This window comes from Barbus barbus (assembly GCF_936440315.1).
Source record: "Barbus barbus genome assembly, chromosome: 11".
Classification (NCBI taxonomy): domain Eukaryota; kingdom Metazoa; phylum Chordata; class Actinopteri; order Cypriniformes; family Cyprinidae; genus Barbus; species Barbus barbus.
This window is the reverse complement of record NC_136739.1, coordinates 5,975,374-5,994,910: the sequence shown is the minus strand read 5'-3', so window position 1 is coordinate 5,994,910 and position 19,537 is coordinate 5,975,374. Positions and strand designations below refer to the sequence as shown.

Here is a 19,537-nt window from a genome sequence, read left to right as displayed (position 1 = left end):
CATACATAAATGCTAAATTTCATGTTTCATCTATATCGGCCAGTCTTAGTCATAAGAAGCACAAAGCTGTCTGGAATTGTGTAATATATCACAGACAAGGAAAGAAATCAAACCAGAAAGGCAGCATACTTATGAAGAGACATTCTTATCCATCAGACAAAGCAACGTGAAGTTCTTGAACATGACAGACATTTCAGCAGTACGTCTTCAAGACGAGCACCTCCCTGCTGGAGAAACTCCACCCATCCAAAGCCAAGGAGCTCCTTTTAAGGAGGATGTGGCAGAGAAGGAGAAATATAAGTGAGCTCTTTTTCCTTAGCCAGCAGGGTTTTAGGGTGGAGGATTACGACGGCATATCTACAAATCACATTATTCTCTCTTACCCCTGCCCGCGAAGCACTCACATCCACTAGGGAAAACAGAGTGCCTGGGAAAGGATATCCAAACACAATAAGGCATTAACCCCTACACATGCTTTGGGGAATGGCAAGACAATACACAATATTTTTGGGTCTCTGCCTATTTTCTGAGAGCTGGTAAATGCTGCAAACGTAACGAGACAAACCCTGCTCCCAGCACACCATAGGTGCTCAGTGCAGGAGATGGAGGATGCTGTTGCCATGGAAACATGCAACACACAGGTCGCCAAGCAACAGCCAATCATGACCCCGCCATTCCTGCATCCTCTGTCATGTGTGCGAGTGTTTACTGGTGTCTTCTCAACTGTGTCGACTAAAAGCAGTTTCCAAGCATGAAAATATGTATGTATATGTACTGTATTGTGATCACTGTCAAAACAGCTAAAAAAATATCTTAATGGAATTAGAGTTGCACCTAAAGACTGAAGATTTAAACGGAAACCGCTACTTCAACATTTGGCAAAATAACCACTGTTACCTGATGTTAAAATGATATACTGATAAGAAAGGTTGTAGTTTTTGAAACACAGACAGCAGAAGTCTATGAAAGGATACTTCTTCAAAATTTGAATGTGAATATGGAAATGATGCTACCAATAATGGCTTTTAAACCGTATAGCTTCACTGTTTAAACGGGGCAGAAAATGATTAGCAATGAAGACTACAGTATCCAGAGTCAGATTCATAATCTTACCTTTGTTCTTGTTTTCACTTTTGATTTGACTTTTTGCCGCCTTTTTAGCTTCTTCTTGCTCAAAGCTTTCTTTCCCCTGGAGAAGAATGACACATGTTAGTGGTTTTGCAGTGTGATTATCAATAAATCACAAATTACAGGGTTTCTGAAGGTGAATTTAAATCTTGAAGGCCTTTTTAAGACCAAGTAAAGATATTGTTATGAATAAAATAAAGGTAACAATGTTTCAATATGTCTATACATGCTTAAGGAGCAGACAGTAAGTTGTATTAACAACAATTCACAGTCTGAAAATACAATTTCCAACAGATCTCCGTTACTTTTTACTCCATTTAACAAAAAACAAAGAATATGAAAATCATTTTAACTGTAGAAAAAAATAGTGATGTACTTCCTCAGTATTTTGTCTTGTTTTCCATTGCAAATGTCTGGAGATTCTTAAAGGGTTCATATTCTGAGAAATCAAAATTCCCTTGATCTTTTAGCATATTAGATGTTATTGTAGTATAAAAACTTCCTGAACGTTTCAGAACTCAAAAACAGCTTATATTGAAGGCAGTCTGCCAAAATGACAGCTTTTGGAATGTTCTACTCTATGATGCAATAGTGTGGATAAGCACCGCCTCCGCAGAAGATGATCAACATCACTGCCTGTTTAGCCCCGCCCACTGATTCGCGCAGTCTTATGCTACGTTTACACTTAAACATTTGGTTAGTTAAATGTGACTCAATTCCGATTTTTTGCTCAGATGTGACACAGATCGGATGTGTTCTATGACCATGTAAACAGGGGGGAAAAAAGAATGCATTTAGAAGTTTCGAGATCCGTTTCAGGCCTCCTTCATATGTGGAAATAAATCAGATATGTGCCAAACAGGCAGTTCGGATTTGAGGCACTGCGTTCTGTACGTCATTAAAACTGCAACAATTTGGTATTTCTTTGTGGTTTAATGACGTCATATTCTTTATGCATGCATTATGTTTCAGATGGTATGGCAAGTAGGGGTGTGCCATATCATACAGTCCACGATAATACCGATATAATTTTTACATGATAAAAAAAAGAGTGTCATATCGCGATATCAATGATATAGTGACTTGATGACGTATTTACTAGGGATGCAACGATTATTCGACCGAAAATAGAAAAAAAGCTCTTCCGGTGTTCGGCCGAATAAGTAAAAAGACTGAATAAATTGTACCGAATAATGACGTGAAGCCATCAAATAGAGGCGCGATCTAATGCAGCAAACATGACGGCAGTGTGGAGGCATTTAAAACTGTCCGAGAAAGATAAAAAATAATTACAAGCACCGACAGCGAGAGACCATTTAGTACTGCATCTCATCTCATGATTCAAGAAGGGGGTCTCAAAATGGCCACAAAATATTATTTTACTAACTTAATAATTTTATGTTAAATTGTGCTTTGTTGGTATAATATGTACGTTTAAAGATAAGAATTTATCCCATGTAGTGTCCATTTCATTCATTTAACATTTAATATTCATCACAAGTTATTTGGCATATTTGAACATAAAGTAATGCAATAGTTACTTTCCCTGGTAATTAGTTACTTTTATAATGATGTAACTCAGTTACTAACTCAGTATAACTAATTACTTTTATTATAACTAATTACTTTTTTAAAGTAACTTGCCCAACACTGGACTACTATTGCACTATAATGCTGCTTCTGCCACCTTAAAACAATAGTTTTACACTTCGAATTAGGTAGCCTGTCATCAATGACAGTAGCTCATTGGAGAAGGATGGAAAATGCCCTTCATTGTGTTTGCACTAATAAATACTTCTGCCTGCGGCTGCAATCACCAATAAAACGTTCCATATTTTTTTGTATATCGTCATAAATATCATTATTGCAAATATTCTTGAAATATCGTGATATTATTTTGAGGCTATTTCGCCCACCCCTAATGGCAAGTGTAAACACATGAATCAGATGAGGGTCACAACTGAAAGAACGTGTAAACAGACCGGATATAGGCAATACATCAGAATTGACCTATCGATAAGCCCCGCCCCCTCCTTAGTTATTGTTTCTTACAATGACAGCTGCAGTGGGAAAACCTTGTCCCACAATGTTTTTGCCCAATTTTGGACACAGAAGGCAACCAAATGGGAATTAAATATTCCATGGAGGGATTTATAAAATATTAAAAAATAAATATGGTGGGTAACTCGAAGCGAGGGTTTACAGATCACAATGCAAGCGGGAAAAGTCTCATATTACATTTAATGCGGTGACTTTCTGCTCAAATTTAATACATTATTAAGACCCACAGAAACCCTGAATTAATTAAAAGGTCTATATATATATATATATATATATATATATATATATACAAAGGGCATAAAGTCTGGTCCAGAACTGCAGGTTATTCTGGCCAAGAACTGTCCACTTAAAAAGGAGGAGATTGTCTAACACATGGAAACTGACTAAACAGTTCATTTTTGGTTTTATATGCTGTTGTTCAGAGATGGATTTATGCCTAGAAACACTGAATAGCAGCAGCGGTCTAAAAAATGTGCAGTGCGTCAATCCAGCACCTCGCAAACACAACTTTGTTCTCTGGTGGATTTTGAAATTCGATAGACCGAAATAATGTACTCAATCCCTTTCAATCTGTAGATTTTTTGGATAATGGTTGGTTTAGTGTGTGATATGAATCAGATAGCCAGTGAATTAATTGAGGGCGTCTGAGGCTGACACTACTACTAACATATTTGGCATTTTTAACTTTGTCAAGTAGTTAGTACCAGTTCAATATACTGGTATAAAGTCCAGAGGTCATACTTCACAGATATCTTAATTTGGTCAGCACATGTAGGCCTAGTCATCCCAGTAATGTGTGGTTTTAACATGCATTTTTTATAAGGATGAATTTTAAGAGCAGTAATATCTTAAAGGGAGTCCATGCTGCCATGTTAACACCTTTGCAATAAAGCACATGTTGGTCTTTTTCACACTGGTTTTAAATTTGCTTACATACTGTAAAATGCCACTGTTTGTCTAACATGAGAAACTGCAAATAGCCCGAACCCTAGGCAACCCCACACAAGGAAAGTGCTCCTGCAGCGGGAGATCATAGTTCTATTTTCATCAAGAGAGCCATCTGAATCTGCTATTATGTAGAACGTTATGTAGGAATGGTGCTGAAGTGCTAGAGTTTGTGTACAGCAGTAAACAATGGAACAACAGTAGCTGATTACATGCAGTGAAAAGTGAAAGCACAGAGGCTGCTTGTGATGAAGAGCCTGAAGGTTGGAAGGGGCGTTCAATGGTTCAGCACAATTTGCATGCTATCAATGCTGGTGATGTCATGAGTGTACACTGTGAAACCACTGGTAAAAGGATTATTAGACCTCAAGGAAAATCATTTCAAATTCCTACTTCCAGAGATTGGAATGAGGGAAAAAATGCGGTCAATTTATTTTCAATTTTGCAAACTAACACAAATTGAGATATGCATTTTAAGGATCTTCATCACATACAGTCTATGATTTTTTTTTATATATATAACTTTTGCATAGAGAAGTCAGTAACAACATAGCATACAGCATTCTTTTTTACTTATCTTAATCTCAAAGATATAAAAAATGTATTCGATTATTTTTGTTGACCTAGTCATTCTGTGCTTATTAGTCTTGACTCAAGTTGTATGTTAATTTAATTTTAATATAAATTTAATATACATTAAAAGCAATTAGGCAAACCTAAAACAAACATAATTAAAAAAAATGATATTTTTAGCGAGTATTTTGATTTATTAAATCAAATCTACTAATTTGTAAATAGAGTTTTTTAGTAACTGCTGCTTGTAAATGACTACCAAACCTCAAGAAAAACCACTTTCCTTGCTTCCCAGAAAACTGAATGGGAAAAAAGGTAGTCACTCAATTTTGCCTTTTTAATACAATTTGCGACAATTTGAAAAATTCTTCATGACATACGAAGCGTTATTTGCAAAAACAGATAACTCTGTTTTTAACCATTTTCAAAAATCATGTGTTTTATTGTGCATTCCAATTAATCTCAATTAAACTGCAGTTGGGTTATTTTGAGTTGGTTAAAAAAAATAAAAAAAATAAATACAGCTAACTAACATTAAAACATAACATAAAAAACATGATTTGATGAGTTGAACATGATGAGTTATCCATTTTTGCAAACAAACTCTTCATATATTCTTGTAAGCACATTATCACAACTTAATAATGAAAACATAATTTTGAAAAATAATAATATAGTAACAAAAAAAACAAACAAAAAAAGATATAGCCATAGAATTATGACACTTGCTACTCTAAAAAAAAAAAAAAAAAAAAGATTATTTTTATTGACCTCTAGTCAAGTTTTATGTGTGAAATTATTATTTGTAAAAAATAAAAAAGGCTTCTGTAGGAGTCTGCTTTATTTATTGAATCTGTTAGATTTGCATTTGATTTGCTAAAGAGTTCAAAATAATTGAAGCATAGAAATGCGTGTTCTCATTTGTAATTATTTCATTTTTTGGCAACTGTGAAACAACTTATGCATTAAGCAAATTTCAAAGAATTAATATATGAGAAGAGACAATGATTATTTGTACAGTGGGATCACTAATAAGAGACAGCTGTGAGGTAAAGCACATCAGTGTGAGAGTGTGTGTGTCTACAGCAGGGTGACGTCAGACAAAACAGAACCCAGCCCTTCACCTCAACGAGACACACGCCTGCTGCTTTGAATATATACGATAACATATGTCATATCGTTGAATAAGTCACAGTTATGTAAATGTAGTAGCTAGTTATGAATAACAATCTCCCTGAACATTCAATTCAGTGAAGGAGGCTGATATCCAAACCTAGACTGGGACTACAAGACTTTCGTTTGTCTTTAATGTACACAAATGTGATGCGAAAGGTTTAGTATATCCTTCTTTGCATAACACATCATTGTCTATGCACTGTATTTGATGCCAGTTGAGTTTTATTACACACAAACAACTCATCCAGCCACTCATCCTATTAGCTCCAGCTATTGATCTAGTCGTGTTAGATGTTTCGAAACGGCATTGTTGACCGTGACACCAGAGAAAATGCGATTTTAAAAAGTGCATAAATCAGAATCAACACAAACCGAGCTTCTGCGTTGACCTGCATGAGATGAAACGAGTGTTTTAGCTGCGCTCGCTAAGGAAGTTAGCCGCATGCTAACTGCTAAGTTACTGCTGTTTGGGCTCAAACGAGCTCACGTCTAACCCAGTGGGTTTTGTTTACAAACACGTCCAGTACGCCGGTCTGTCGTCCCAAACCGAGCCGGTAAATCAGACCCACCTGCCGAGGTTGAGCCCCTGCTCTTTGTCGTTGATCGCGGTGGTGTAAATCCTCCGGTACCGCTCCGCCAGTGCTCGCCCTGAGAGAAGAAGCTGGTAGCGGCTCCGGCAATCCGAGCGGGCCCCCACAACGGGACAGGAGCCCATCCCTGATCCGATCGATGCGAAATCGTTTCCAGCTCCGGGAATGACCCTGACACCCAGCCCCATGGAGTGGGATGAGGAGGACGGAATCCCGCTGCCACCGGCACCCGCTGCCGCAGCAGCACTCATCATCGTTTAGGGGAACAACGCATATATTAGATTACAATGTCAGTCAACAGACCTAAAAGTGTCAAGCATCCCCCATAAATCCGCAAAGCCGCAAAAACGCCCGGCGAATTACATCCGAGTACGTTATCTCCAATTAAAACGACGTTTACGGTTAGCTGCTCTGCTGCGAAATAGGCGTCCCTTCTTTCCTTCGCTCGGATCAAAAAACAACCGTTATTTCCTCGATTGCAGGCGATCCAGCTGCCTTTAGTGAAATCAGTCAAAAGCGCGTGCTGACGTTTGTTCCTGCTGTTTTTCTTGCCCCTGTAAAGACAGCACCCCTAGTTGCGCTGCCATCTTAGCTTCATCATCCTTCCCTGTTCATGTCGCTGACTGTCAAGCATGCTGGGATACATTCCCATCCGTAGCACACACCGGCTGTGTTTCAAAACGCAGTGCGCGGCCTACCTAGCAACTATTTGGGCGCCCGAGCGACGATTCTGAACGCGCCTAGAGTGCTGTCTTGCAAGTAGACTCGCTAGAATTTCGAACCGCGCCCGCTGTAGTAATGGAGCGGCCGAGTATAACGCGTCAGATGCAGGTTTGGATGCTTCAGCGTTCGTTTCCCGCATACGTTAAATTTGTAAGATTATTATGCCCTGCTAATAACACGAGCTATGAATTTCTGTCAATATTTGGCCTTTTTATAAGATCTTATATACGTTATTATTGCATTTACATATTATTCTGGAATACTTGATTCTGATTGGTCAACAGCAGCACGCAGCTGTAAGACTTCATTTCAGTTTCTCACATAATAAAATAATTTCAACTAATTAACTATGTTTCATTTATTTGGCTAGTAGTCAGGCTTTAAAGAGATAGTTCACCCAAAAATTAAAATTATGTCATCATATATTCATCCCCATGTCATTACAAACATATATGACTTAATTTCTTGTTTTGTTTGTTTGTTTGGCATTATAGTGATAGATAGATAGATTTTTTTTGAATGAATAGGATATGATGATAAAAAGTCCCCCAAATTGTAGGCCTCTCGCACTAGTTGGATATAGTTGTCACCACCAGCAGATGTTCAGGACCACCTATGCATAAGATAGGAACCCATCTTCAGATGTACCTTTGCCTCCTCAGGTGTTTCAGCCTTTTAAACACAATACAACCTCCGCTTAGGCAGGCCCACCACATGCTGATCAGACCTTGGTGTGGGTTCCTATCCTTTTGTGGCCCAGCTGAGGTCTTTCCTTCTGCAGTATTCTGCTGAGATGTGAGTGGCCAAGAATTCCCAGCTCCTTAAGCAACTTGACAGTGGATGTTGCTACAAAGCCCCTGCAGCCAATCTCCACGGGGCATACGGACACTTTCCAGCCACGCTGTTTAGCATCATCTGCCATTTCCGCATATATCGTAGTCTCTTCCTCTCATCAATCATAGATAGATATGTTACTAATTTATGTTTTATTTGTTTGTTTCTTTGTTTGTTTAGGGGGGCATATAATTAAAGTGGTCACCGAAACTGCTTTGTAACCAAAATGGTTTGATTACCAACATTCTTCAAAATATTGTCTTTTATGTGCCGCAGAATAAAGAAAGTGACCCAATTCAGGTTTGGAACAACATAAGGATGAATAAATGATGACAGAAATATCATAGCAGAAATAATAATATAATGCATAGTTGGTCAGAGATTAATTTAAAAATAAACCCGTTCATGTTGAATCATTTGCTCACAAACCAAACCTTAGTCTTGTTGTCAGAATGTGTTACCATGGATTATGTTACGGCATGTTTTCTGGCATACTGTTTCTGGTATAGGATTACCATTTAAGCACCAGTCCAGTGACCTTTATTACAATAGAACGAGGAATATAACTTTGGAGAGGTAAGGTAAAAATGCAGGGATTAAAAATCACCACAAACACTCAATCAAGCAATCAATAAATGAATGAACGATAACCTACAAATCTGAATTTCAGGGTAGTGTCCCCTTGTGAAAAAGAAGAGCGCCTAATTTTATTGAATGTGCATGTGTAACCTACTTCAAGGTATATATTTAAAAGAAAAAAGTATATTATTTCCATAAGTACTATTTTTGAAAGTTTGCTGAAGGGTCACACCCTCACAACCTAGGGTGGTTATGGCCCTGGTACTTAAAAACTTAGGGGTGACTTGCAACACATATATTCTCTTTGTATCCGCAACATTTCACTTTGACATAAATTCGGTATGCCTAACATTTCTCTTCACTGGTAAAAAATAATTGCCAATTTTCTTGGCGGGAGCAGTCACCTCACCTCTGTGGAGAGAGCTTTAATTAATAAACCTTGCAAACTTCAGTTTTCATGTCATCTATGAACTACAGTGAAACTTTTGAAGTAAAAAATATTAATACATACCTCACTGTATGAGGTCATCTTCAGAAAGTTGAAGCATGGTAATGCAGAATGGACATAAATTTAAGAGGATATTCCTATATTATTGTTCATACAGCCTTTGCCTTTAAAATATAATAAAAAAGACAATCCACCCACAGTGCACTATTGAAAATAGCGGTTCCCATTTCAAATATTTCACACTTGTGTGATCAGCAGGTATGAGACAAATAGAATATGTATGTGGATGTCTATAAAACAGGAAGAGAGATAGAGGAGAGAAAAGGTTATGTGAGAGGAAGTGCACATGTAATAAGGTCTGACTGAGGACACAAATACTGAGATGATATTTTCCCTCCTCCCTTCACTGTGTCACAGACAGACAATGGTTTGAGTTGTGTCAGCAGTACTGAAGTCATTTACTCTACAGTGAATCAGCCTCAGCTCAGAGATAGTAATAGATGTGAGACTGAGAGAACACCTTCACCTGCACGGGGGTTCAGTTCTGCCCACTCAAAACAAATAACTATAGCCTATAGTGGAAAATATGTAAGGTTTGTTTTTCAAATAACATTTAGGATGAAAATGTGTTTCTAACAACACAATATGCACAGGTGACTTTTTAATTTCTTGCCCCATCTAGTGGTGAGAAATGTCATTGCTAAAGTGAATCTATCTATCTATCTATCTATCTATCTATCTATCTATCTATCTATCTATCTATCTATCTATCTATCTATCTATCTATCTATCTATCTATCTATCTATCTATCTATCGAGTTTAGTTTTATTAGGATTGGAGCTAAACTCTGCAGGACACTGGCCCCCAGGACCGAAGTTGCCTATCCCTGTTCTACAGGAAACTTCCAGAAAGGTACACGTGAAAAGTATTTCAAGTTGACCTTCATAAAGAATAACAGAGCTTGTAGTTTTCAAAGGCAATTTATTAAAAGCTGCCAATTCACCTAATATAGACCTACTTAATCTCTTTATATGTCACAAAACAGCCATGTCTGCTAATTTCTCATAAACACAAGAGTTTATTATTTTTAGGGTAAACTGAATCAATATCAGTCATATCCATTCATAAGTATGAATGAGTAGGCTACTTGATAAAGCTGTAATCTGGCATGGCATATTATCCTGCTTACTTCTCATATCTTTTCATTGTCCTTCCCCTTCTGTCTTATCCAGAGATGGAAACTCGAGTCGCACTTAAGTCGCATAAATAAAGACTTGGGACTTGACTTGGACTTGGACCTCAGAGACTTGTGAACATGTCTAGTCTTTATTTTGCTATAAATTTCACACATGGAATTAAGTAAAATCCTAACTTAAAATGTTAATTAATTTAATAAATTGATGTGCTCTCTACAGTCCGCATACATTATGTAGGCCTACAAGTATTTGCGCTGCATTGACCGTTGTTTTTCTGTAGAAACCCGCCTATTCGCACGCCATTGGTCAATTATGTACAATGCCTGCACGCCATTGGTCGAACTACTTTTCAGTCATTACCTTCATCAGCAAAGCCAAAATCTGGGCACTTTGGGCAATTTAGAAATGTCCTGGAAAAGAGGACGTATGATCAATCGTTTTTTTTGTGTGTTTTTTTAAGGCAAGTGTTTTAAAGCGCAAACGTACTTTATTTTAGACATAAACTTTTAATTTGTCACTGCATTGATGTTAGCACAGCTATACTTACTAACATAACCATCCTGCAACCTAACCACAAGTTCCATTAACCGCGAAAATATCAACAACAGAAACTCTTTGAAATGTCCAGCTGAACTTCAAGCATGGGTTTGCCTTTACACACAAAAAAAACAACAACAACACATTAAATAGCACTTAATTTCAACATTTACTCTCCCAAATGAGTCCAATGTAAAGCATGCTGGGAACTCACACTCACCATGCCATTTCATTTATAGAAACAAAAAAGATTTAAAATTCAGTTTCAGATATTTAAGTGAACTGAACACAATGAAACTGAACAACCAGATAAAATAGATTACGAAATTGAACAAGCAGATAAAATAACCTTATTTAAACCTTAGATGCACAGTGTTTCCTGTTAAATAAATGCAATCATTGTATTCTCACACCAAACCTTGTATTTGCAAATATTAATATTTGCATTAAAAGCGTGTTTGGTGTAGCCTAAGAAGCAGCTTTTTCCTCATCGAATGTCACCCAAGTTTGATTGTGTTTTACATATTACACACTTTAAAACTATTTAGAAAGGGTGTGAACCGCAGTGTCACACCCCACAAACATACTCTTCATATTTTCTGTCAGACATGGCCTACTATATCTCACCTTACATTTTATATTACCCTCCCACAATAAAGCACAAACCTAACAAGCTTCTGCAACAACACCCCTGTTCAGATGGTTTAATCTTCTGATGTTCAGAGCTGTATCATTATATAATGTTATATCACCAAGCCTTCACCATGTAACTTTGATTTCAGCCTGCTCTAGTACACTGAAAAAAATAGTGTATGGTTTACTTTGAAATATATTTTGCAAGTAATTACAAAGAAATGGCAAGTAAATTTTGAAGTAGAAAGACTGGAATAGTGTTTTAGACTTTGAAAAGTCTAGTGCACTGAAAAAATAGTGTTGAAATCATAAATAATTACAAAGAAATGTCAAGTAACATTGAATTAACTGAATTTTTGAAGTAGAAAGACTAAAAAGTATTTTATTGTAAAACATGTCTATAAACATACAATATTACAGCCATATCAACCTGCAGCCCAAGACCGGTTGCCCACTGAAGCTAAGCAGGGTTGAGCCTGGTCAGTACCTGGATGGGAGACCTCCGGTGAAAACTAGGTTGCTGTTGGAAGAGGTGTTAGTGAGGCCAGCAGGGGGTGCTCACCCTGCAGTCTGTGTGGGTCCTAACTAGGGGTGGCACGGTACACAGATGTCACGGTTCGGTACGTACCTCGGTTCGGGGGTCACGGTTCGATACAATTTCGGTACAACAGGGAAAAAAAAGACATCTACTTTGCTCAGTTTCTTTTATTTTGATGTGAAAATGCTAAATATTATTACATGTTATATATATAAAATCTGTTTTGTTTTCATTGTGAGTGTACACAAATAAAAGCAGACCTTTAACTACAAGCAACAGCACAAATAAAAATACAATAGAGTAAAGATACAAATAAAATAATCAGTGATTTTCAGGGGGTTTTTTAGGTACAGAAATTGAAGTACGATTAAAGTAATCAAAGGTAAAACAGCATTGCATATTTGACTGTATAAATTAAAGATTACTCTTTATTAAAGTTACAAAAGCGATTCAATCAAGAGCAGTGAGTGATTTCTTTGTTGTTGCTGTTTATTTAATATTAACTGTCACTTTAAGAGAAAGCACTGATACTGTACGCCCAGCCGGCTATGTCTGCTATACGATACTTACCAAGACGGGCATTTTGACAGAATTTTGTGTGAATTTATCCATTAAAACACAATACTTCAGAGAGAGCTTCATATTTGCGCGCGTTCTGAGGCGCAGGTTTGTGCGCTTCTGATGAGCGCACGCACACATCTTCTCACTGCGCGCGCGAGCTCGCGTCCTCTGGCTCTTAAATATTTGAGCTGGCAAAGCTTACATGACTTTAGTCTAAACACCGATATCAACGTGTGCTGTTCAGGTCTCACCTGTGCGCGCGCTATCAGCACCCGGGTGATGACGGAATAAATGCTCATATTCCAGCATACGGCACTCGCATTGAACAAGAGTGAATGATTTGTCCACTTATTTTTTTTTTTCTCTTTCTCATCGCTGTTGTTATAATGTACTGGGAAGCCAGAATGCGCATCCATTAACAGAAACATACATTAGCCGAACCCTATTTGTTTTACGTGTTATTTATAACAAACCACATGCGTTGTCAGAATTCAGTTGAACCGCGGTCCTAGCGCGTGCCGAACCGTGTGTGGAGAACCGTGCGGTTCGGGTTTTTTTCCGCGAACCGTGCCACCCCTAGTCCTAACGCCCCGGTATAGTGACGGGGACACTATACTGTCAAAAAGCACCGTCTTTCTGATGAGACGTTAAACCGAGGTCTCTGTGGTCATTAAAAATCCCATGGCACTTCTGGTAAAGAGTAGGGGTGTAACCCCGGTGTCCTGGCCAAATTCCCTCTACTGGCCTTCAATCATGGCCTCCTAATAATCCCCATACACTTGATTGGCTCTATGACTCTCTCTCCTCTCCACCTGTAGCTGGTGTGTGGTGAGCGCACTGGCGCCGTTGTACTGTGGCTGCTGTCGCATCATCCAAGTGGATGCTGTACACTGGTGGTGGTTGAGGAGAGACCCCCCGCATGATTGTAAAGCACTTTGGGTGTACAGCAATACACAATAAGGTGCTATATAAATGCAAAAAAAAAAAAAACATACAATAAACTTTATTTTATTTACAATTTCGACAAATCTTTTTTTTTTTTTTAGTGTGCACTAAAAATATGGTGTAAGTTTTATTTTATTTATTTCGCTATTATAAAGAAACAAGTAATTATTTGAATGAAACATGAAGTTTTAATTCCAGTAAGTGCTTGATTCTGAACTACAATAATTGCTGGCAAAATATTATAAGCAATAAACAATCAGAATTACAGACTTTTGAACTTGTAAACTTTGAGAGCGACACCCCAAACAGTTTTATCTTGACATCTCGGTGGAGGTTGTTATGGCGGCTTTCACATAGTTTCCTAAGACAAACAATTGGCTGCTGATGTCCTGCCATTAATTACTTAGCGCTTTTCATCAGCTGGAGGGAAAGACCTCATGAAGACACACCCCTACTGTAAACTACATTGACATAGCTGTTCTGACAGTTCAGGTTCAGTTGCTCTGGTGTGTGTCATATGAAGCCACACCTTTCACTGGTCTTGCCTTCCCTACCCAGGGCAAATATGTAAGAGGGGAAGAGCAGTAAACTGTATGTTATTCTCACTTAACCTCTATCACGTCCCGTGCACCTGAAATACAGAGGTATGACTGTTCTCTACCCACATAGACTTTTATCTGTATGTGTGTCTATGATTTCTGTTCTAATTATATGTCAGTCATTTTCATGGTTAATATTTTTAGTCTATTTGTTTGTAGAAGCTTAGGTTTGTAAAATGTTTAGGTTAGTGATCAATTCATTTAAATGGATTCTCTTGTGAAATGGATGTATTGTATTACTGTAATGAACCATTGTTTAGTATTTAGTAGTTACACAGTGCAGTCTTACTAAAGAACAGTTTACAATGTCAAGGTGAGATTGAAGGACATTTACTGTAGTTTTTCAAAAATAAAATTAGAATAGTGCTTCTATTCATCAAAAATGTGACCGTGGTTTTCTTCTCAAATCAAAATACAAATACATCAGTTTCTCCATATAGTAGTTTTTCTAGGTCTGTTATTTTATAACAATGATTTGCAAAACATTGTGAATTCCCACAGAGATTATTCTGATTTGTAATTGTTTTTATAAATGGGTAGTTAATGTGTATGTGGACTTTTAAATAAACAATAAAATTGCATGTTAAAATTATTTATGATGCATTAATATCATACAAATGTAAACAAATAGTTTGTATATAAATATGTAAATGTATTGCAGTATATTAAAATGTGTAGTCTCTCTAAAAGTACGTCATAGAAGCTGCATGCATAATAATTAAAAAAAAGAAAATATTGTTTTAGATGGAGTTTAGCAGGTCAGCTTCCTACAAGTATTTCATGCCAGCTATCCAAGTGTGAAGATCGGCAAAAGAAAGTTTTTTTTTTTTTTAATTCAACGTTTTAACCTATGCTACAAGAATTCCAGCGAAACCTCCGATGTTGCTGAGTGATGTTCAGTACATCTGACGTTTATTTCCAAGCATGAGAATGTTGCTATGGTTTCAGTGGCAGGTGTTTGAACAGGGTGTGTCGGTACAGGGATCAGGACAAACTAGTTTTGGGTGTATCCAGGAAGGTATGAAGTAAAAGGACAGCGCTACATCAAACACTACTAGGAATGGAATGTGTTAACCGTGATTTGTGAAATTATGCATTTGCATGAACACTCATAATCTCGTCTAGTGGCACCATTTTGTGGATGGTAGCCTTGCTGGAAGTGACTGCACTGTATCTACTGCAAATGTAATAATGTGTATCAATTCCATCTTACAGCATAAACCATGTCTTTCACTCCAAAGTCATACAGTAAAACCCAAACAGGTGAGAAAAATGCATTGCTTTCATAATACATCATCCATAATCAAGTCATTTATTTACCTTTTTTTTTTTTTTTTTGAAAACAGTTACAACATCAAGCACTAGAGCCACTAAAACAGTGGATGACGGCAAAAAGAAATCCCTGCTGAAGGACAATAGCTGGATTAAGACAAATGTGAAAGAGGACGAACAAGTCGAGTAAGTTTTCAACACATTCATCAGTTAACGGCAAAACCAGACAGACATAACTTGTTTAACATCACACCTTTGTAATATTTATGTGTGTCGGACAGACTAAACAACTGACAAGCTGAATTTAGTTTCCCTTCTCTCAACAGACGTGATTCGAACTTCGGCAAAAGTGTTCTGAGTCGCTACAAGTCCAACGAAAACCTCGTCAAGTGGGTAATCTTGTCAAAACACTTGTGTGTAGATCAACATGTCGCTATTAAAAAATGTAATATGAGATCCTTATACTCTTTTTCATAAAGCCCTCAAGATAAAACTAGCAAAACCGAGAGCAAAACCAGCACTCCCACTGTCACCACTTCATCAGGTACCTCTGTCCAAGCTCTCAGTAAAAGGTAAAACATTGCTGAAGACACACTTGAGACTTACATCTTACCAAATGTGTTACAAGTGTGCAGCAGATTACACAGTACAAAACAATACTCACTAGTATGGAAGCCCATTTCTGCCACATAAAAAAACAACAACTGTTAAATCAAAATTACGACCTAAAAATTGTAATTATAAGATCAAAAATGAAATCATGAGATGCAACAATTATACATTATAAGATACATAATTATGGGAAAAAGTCAAGATTGAGATACCAACTCATAATTATGAGATAAAAAGTCAGAATGATGACAGAAGTTGAATTGTTATAATTGAGATAAAATGTTGAAATTATGGCAAAAGTCATAATTGAGATACAAAGTCAAAATTAGTTAAAAATGTCAATACTAAGTTGAAATTGAAATGGTCAGTTATAAAAAATGTTGAAATTATGACATAAAAAGTCAAAAAGAGATATGACAAACTCATAATATGACCATTTCTACCTTATAATTATGAGTTAGTATGTATTGTATTTCATAATTATGATTTTGGCTCCCACAATTACTACTTTTTTGTCTCATAATTATTTGGTATCTCATAATTTAGACTTTTCATTCCATAATATTGACATTTTATGTCAAACTTTGTGATTTATGTCATAATTATGATTTACCGAAGCAAGATTTCTAATGTAGAAGAAATGGGTTCTTTTTGGAGAAAGTTTATGTAATAAAATCTAATCTAATGGTCTGACTGATTGTTTTCAATGTGTAGATTTGGTGGCAGCCAGGACAAACTGAATGAAACCAGGTAAAATATGAACACTCTTTTGAAAAATCATGAAGTTTATTGTTTAAATCTGTCTCATAGCAAAAATCTTGAACTTAATTTAGGATAATAACAGTGTGTTATACAGCACAACTTACATTTACAATATGATTACTCCCCAATGTTTGCTGTATTTAAAACCTGTTCGTAAGAGTGTTCAGAAGCCAAAAATGGTGGGAATTTAAAACATTAAGAGCTCAATTATCCCTACAGAACCACAGGAACTAAAACAACAGTGAAAACGGAGCCAAGGAAAAGGTAACGCCTCTGAGACACACCTTCTTAAATGACTGAATGAATGAAGACAAGCGTCTTACAAACCTGATGATTGCTCTTTCAGCTCAACTTCTACATCAACAATCAAAGATGGTACAAAGATAACCGAGACAACTGTGACCACGACCAAGTAAGATGATGAAAGGACATCATATCAGTGTCAAATCTGTCATAACTATTTCACACTAATCCTCTTTGCTTGCAATCGCGGAACATGTTATGAATGTCAAGGTCAGTTCATACAGGCATTCTAAACTCTGTTGTCCTCTGCTCCTTAGGCAGGATGTGGTGAAATCATCTACCAAGTCTGAAACACTCACCGATAAAGACCTGACAGATTTAAACACCAAGACTTCTGGGTAAATCCACTCAATTCAATATGCATTCATTAACATTAACGTCAAAACAAGTGCCATTTATTTTAAGGAAATAGCACAAACACACTCTCCTCACATATTTTAAAAATGTGTTTGGTTGTAGATGATAACTAATAGATATACTGTTCAAATAAGATAAATGTGTTGGTTTGACATATTGTCATCTGTGTTATCTAATTCAATGATATTAGTGGCTTAAATGTGCAAAATTGTCAATTTATGGCTCACTGCACATGCCATCTGTTCCTAAAGTGGTTACAAGACTGAGGTTATTACTGTCAAGTCATCAAAGGACACCGTTGATGGGTGAGTGAGTGTTATAAAATGTGAAGTTAATCTAATAATTCAGTTAATCTTTTACTTTATTTTTGGAGTGTATTAAAATTAAACCTATAATTATTTTTTAGACCAACTTCACCTGTCAAGACCACCACAAGGTACAGTAACTCGCTTAGCCTTGTTTAGATTGCTGACTAAACTGAGCAAATGTGGCTGCTTTCTTAACCTCTTAACATGTTCAATTCTAGCATCAAAACCTACACCAAAGAGGATGTTTCACCAACTAAAACAACATCATATTCTGTCCGATCCACAAAGAAGTGAGAATCTGACAGATAATTACAAGTAAATGCTTTTCAGTCATCATAAAACAAAGTTGACTTAACATCACTGACTGAATGCTTTTCTTCAGCACTGAGGATCAACTGTTTGATACCCTAATACCAACATCAATCAAATCAGCCAACACTAAACCTAACCGCAGGTATGTGGTATTTGCATATTTATAAACTAGTGCTGTCAAAAGATTAATCGCGATTTATCGCATCCAAAATAAGTTTTTGTTCACATAATATTTGTAAAAACATAACATTTTTCTTACATATATACATGCGTGTATGTGTGTGTGTGTGTGTGTGTGCATTTATTTATATATATATACACACAGTACACACAAATATATTATGTAAACAAAAACTTTTATTTTGGATGCGATTAATCATTTGACAACACTACTATAAACTAAACGTTAACGCTTTATTTCGATAGTCCACTTTAGATATTCTACTAACAGTAAGTAACTTTGCAACGACATGTCAACTAGCAGTCATTACAGTATTAATAGACTGTCTGCTTAATATCTGCAAAACTTTATTTTGATGGGTCCACAACATACAACATACTGACTATCAGAAACTTTGCAAGTATATGTCAACTTATTCTACTAACCCTAAACCTACCCTACTGAGAGTTAGTAGACATGTAGCTACAAAGTTACTTATAGTTAACTCAAACAACTTAACTCAACATCCTACTCCACAAAACATTAAGAAAGATTATTTTCATCACAATATCAACCTCCGCATGCTATAAGATTCTAGTTCCACAACTGATAGTAAAAATCTAGTATTTATTGTAGAAAATAATGAACTTGTTTTGTGTCTCTAAAGTGACTACAAGACTGAAGTGGTTACTGTGAAGTCTTCAAAGGACATCAGTGATGTGTGAGTGTCATAGATCAGTGCTTCTCAACCCACAAATGATGGATAGCAATGCGAGACGAATAAAAAAATACTATAAAAAAGTCAAATAGTCAAATGCAAACATATATCCATGCAGGAATAAAATCGCAAAAACCTATTCCCATATATTTTTTGTTTACATTTAGAAATCAAAATCCGTTTTCCTATTCATTTTATACAATGTTAATAACTTTCATATTGTGGTGATTTTTAAGGACATTTCTTTGTGCTTTCGAACAATAAACTATTGGGATACCTTGTCATGTCACCACTTTACATTTACATTTATTCATTTATCTGACGCTTTTATCCAAAGCGACTTACAATTGCTATATATGTAAGAGGCCGCACGCCTCTGGAGCAACTAGGGGTTAAGTGTCTTGCTCAGAGACACATTGGTGTCTCACAGTGGATTCAAACCCGGGTCTCTCACACCAAAGGCATGTGTCTTATCCACTGCACCATCACCCACTTAAAGTGCAATGCAAAATCTGTGTAATCTGATATGATCTTATAATTCAGATACTGGTTTTTTTGTGTGTGTTTGTTTTAATGGTGTATGTAAATTAACACTGAACTGGTGATTTTTTTTGTCCAGACCAACTTCACCTGTCAAGACCACCACAAGGTAACCACAGCCTTGCT

The 19,537-nt window shown here is 36.6% G+C and overlaps 2 protein-coding genes across 11 annotated transcripts in view; one reads left to right on the top strand and one right to left on the bottom strand.

The window, feature by feature from the left end:
- LOC306877376 (E3 ubiquitin-protein ligase MYCBP2) overlaps window positions 1-7,098 on the bottom strand; it is a 107,679-nt gene extending 100,581 nt beyond the window's left edge. For all 9 annotated transcript variants that reach the window (XM_079429111.1, XM_079429112.1, XM_079429117.1 and 6 more), the window contains exons 1-2: window positions 6,453-7,098; window positions 1,114-1,189 (exon numbers count right to left, since the gene is read on the bottom strand). In XM_079429111.1, the coding sequence (XP_079285237.1) occupies window positions 1,114-1,189; window positions 6,453-6,727 (351 nt within the window). In that variant the 5' untranslated portion in view covers window positions 6,728-7,098. The remainder of the gene's footprint in view (window positions 1-1,113; window positions 1,190-6,452) is intronic.
- Window positions 7,099-9,743: 2,645 nt separating this feature from the next.
- LOC306876903 (uncharacterized protein) overlaps window positions 9,744-19,537 on the top strand; it is an 18,208-nt gene continuing 8,414 nt past the window's right edge. Inside the window, exons 1-15 of one of the 2 annotated variants that reach the window (XM_079428353.1) lie at window positions 9,744-9,970; window positions 15,283-15,330; window positions 15,414-15,525; window positions 15,666-15,728; window positions 15,819-15,911; window positions 16,666-16,701; window positions 16,933-16,977; window positions 17,060-17,125; window positions 17,274-17,354; window positions 17,625-17,678; window positions 17,780-17,809; window positions 17,900-17,971; window positions 18,064-18,135; window positions 18,821-18,874; window positions 19,491-19,520. In XM_079428353.1, the coding sequence (XP_079284479.1) occupies window positions 15,291-15,330; window positions 15,414-15,525; window positions 15,666-15,728; window positions 15,819-15,911; window positions 16,666-16,701; window positions 16,933-16,977; window positions 17,060-17,125; window positions 17,274-17,354; window positions 17,625-17,678; window positions 17,780-17,809; window positions 17,900-17,971; window positions 18,064-18,135; window positions 18,821-18,874; window positions 19,491-19,520 (848 nt within the window). In that variant the 5' untranslated portion in view covers window positions 9,744-9,970; window positions 15,283-15,290. Of the gene's footprint in view, window positions 9,971-14,024; window positions 14,113-15,282; window positions 15,331-15,413; window positions 15,526-15,665; window positions 15,729-15,818; window positions 15,912-16,665; window positions 16,702-16,932; window positions 16,978-17,059; window positions 17,126-17,273; window positions 17,355-17,624; window positions 17,679-17,779; window positions 17,810-17,899; window positions 17,972-18,063; window positions 18,136-18,820; window positions 18,875-19,490; window positions 19,521-19,537 lie in introns of those variants that run through there. The other variant, XM_079428352.1, reaches the window with a different exon arrangement.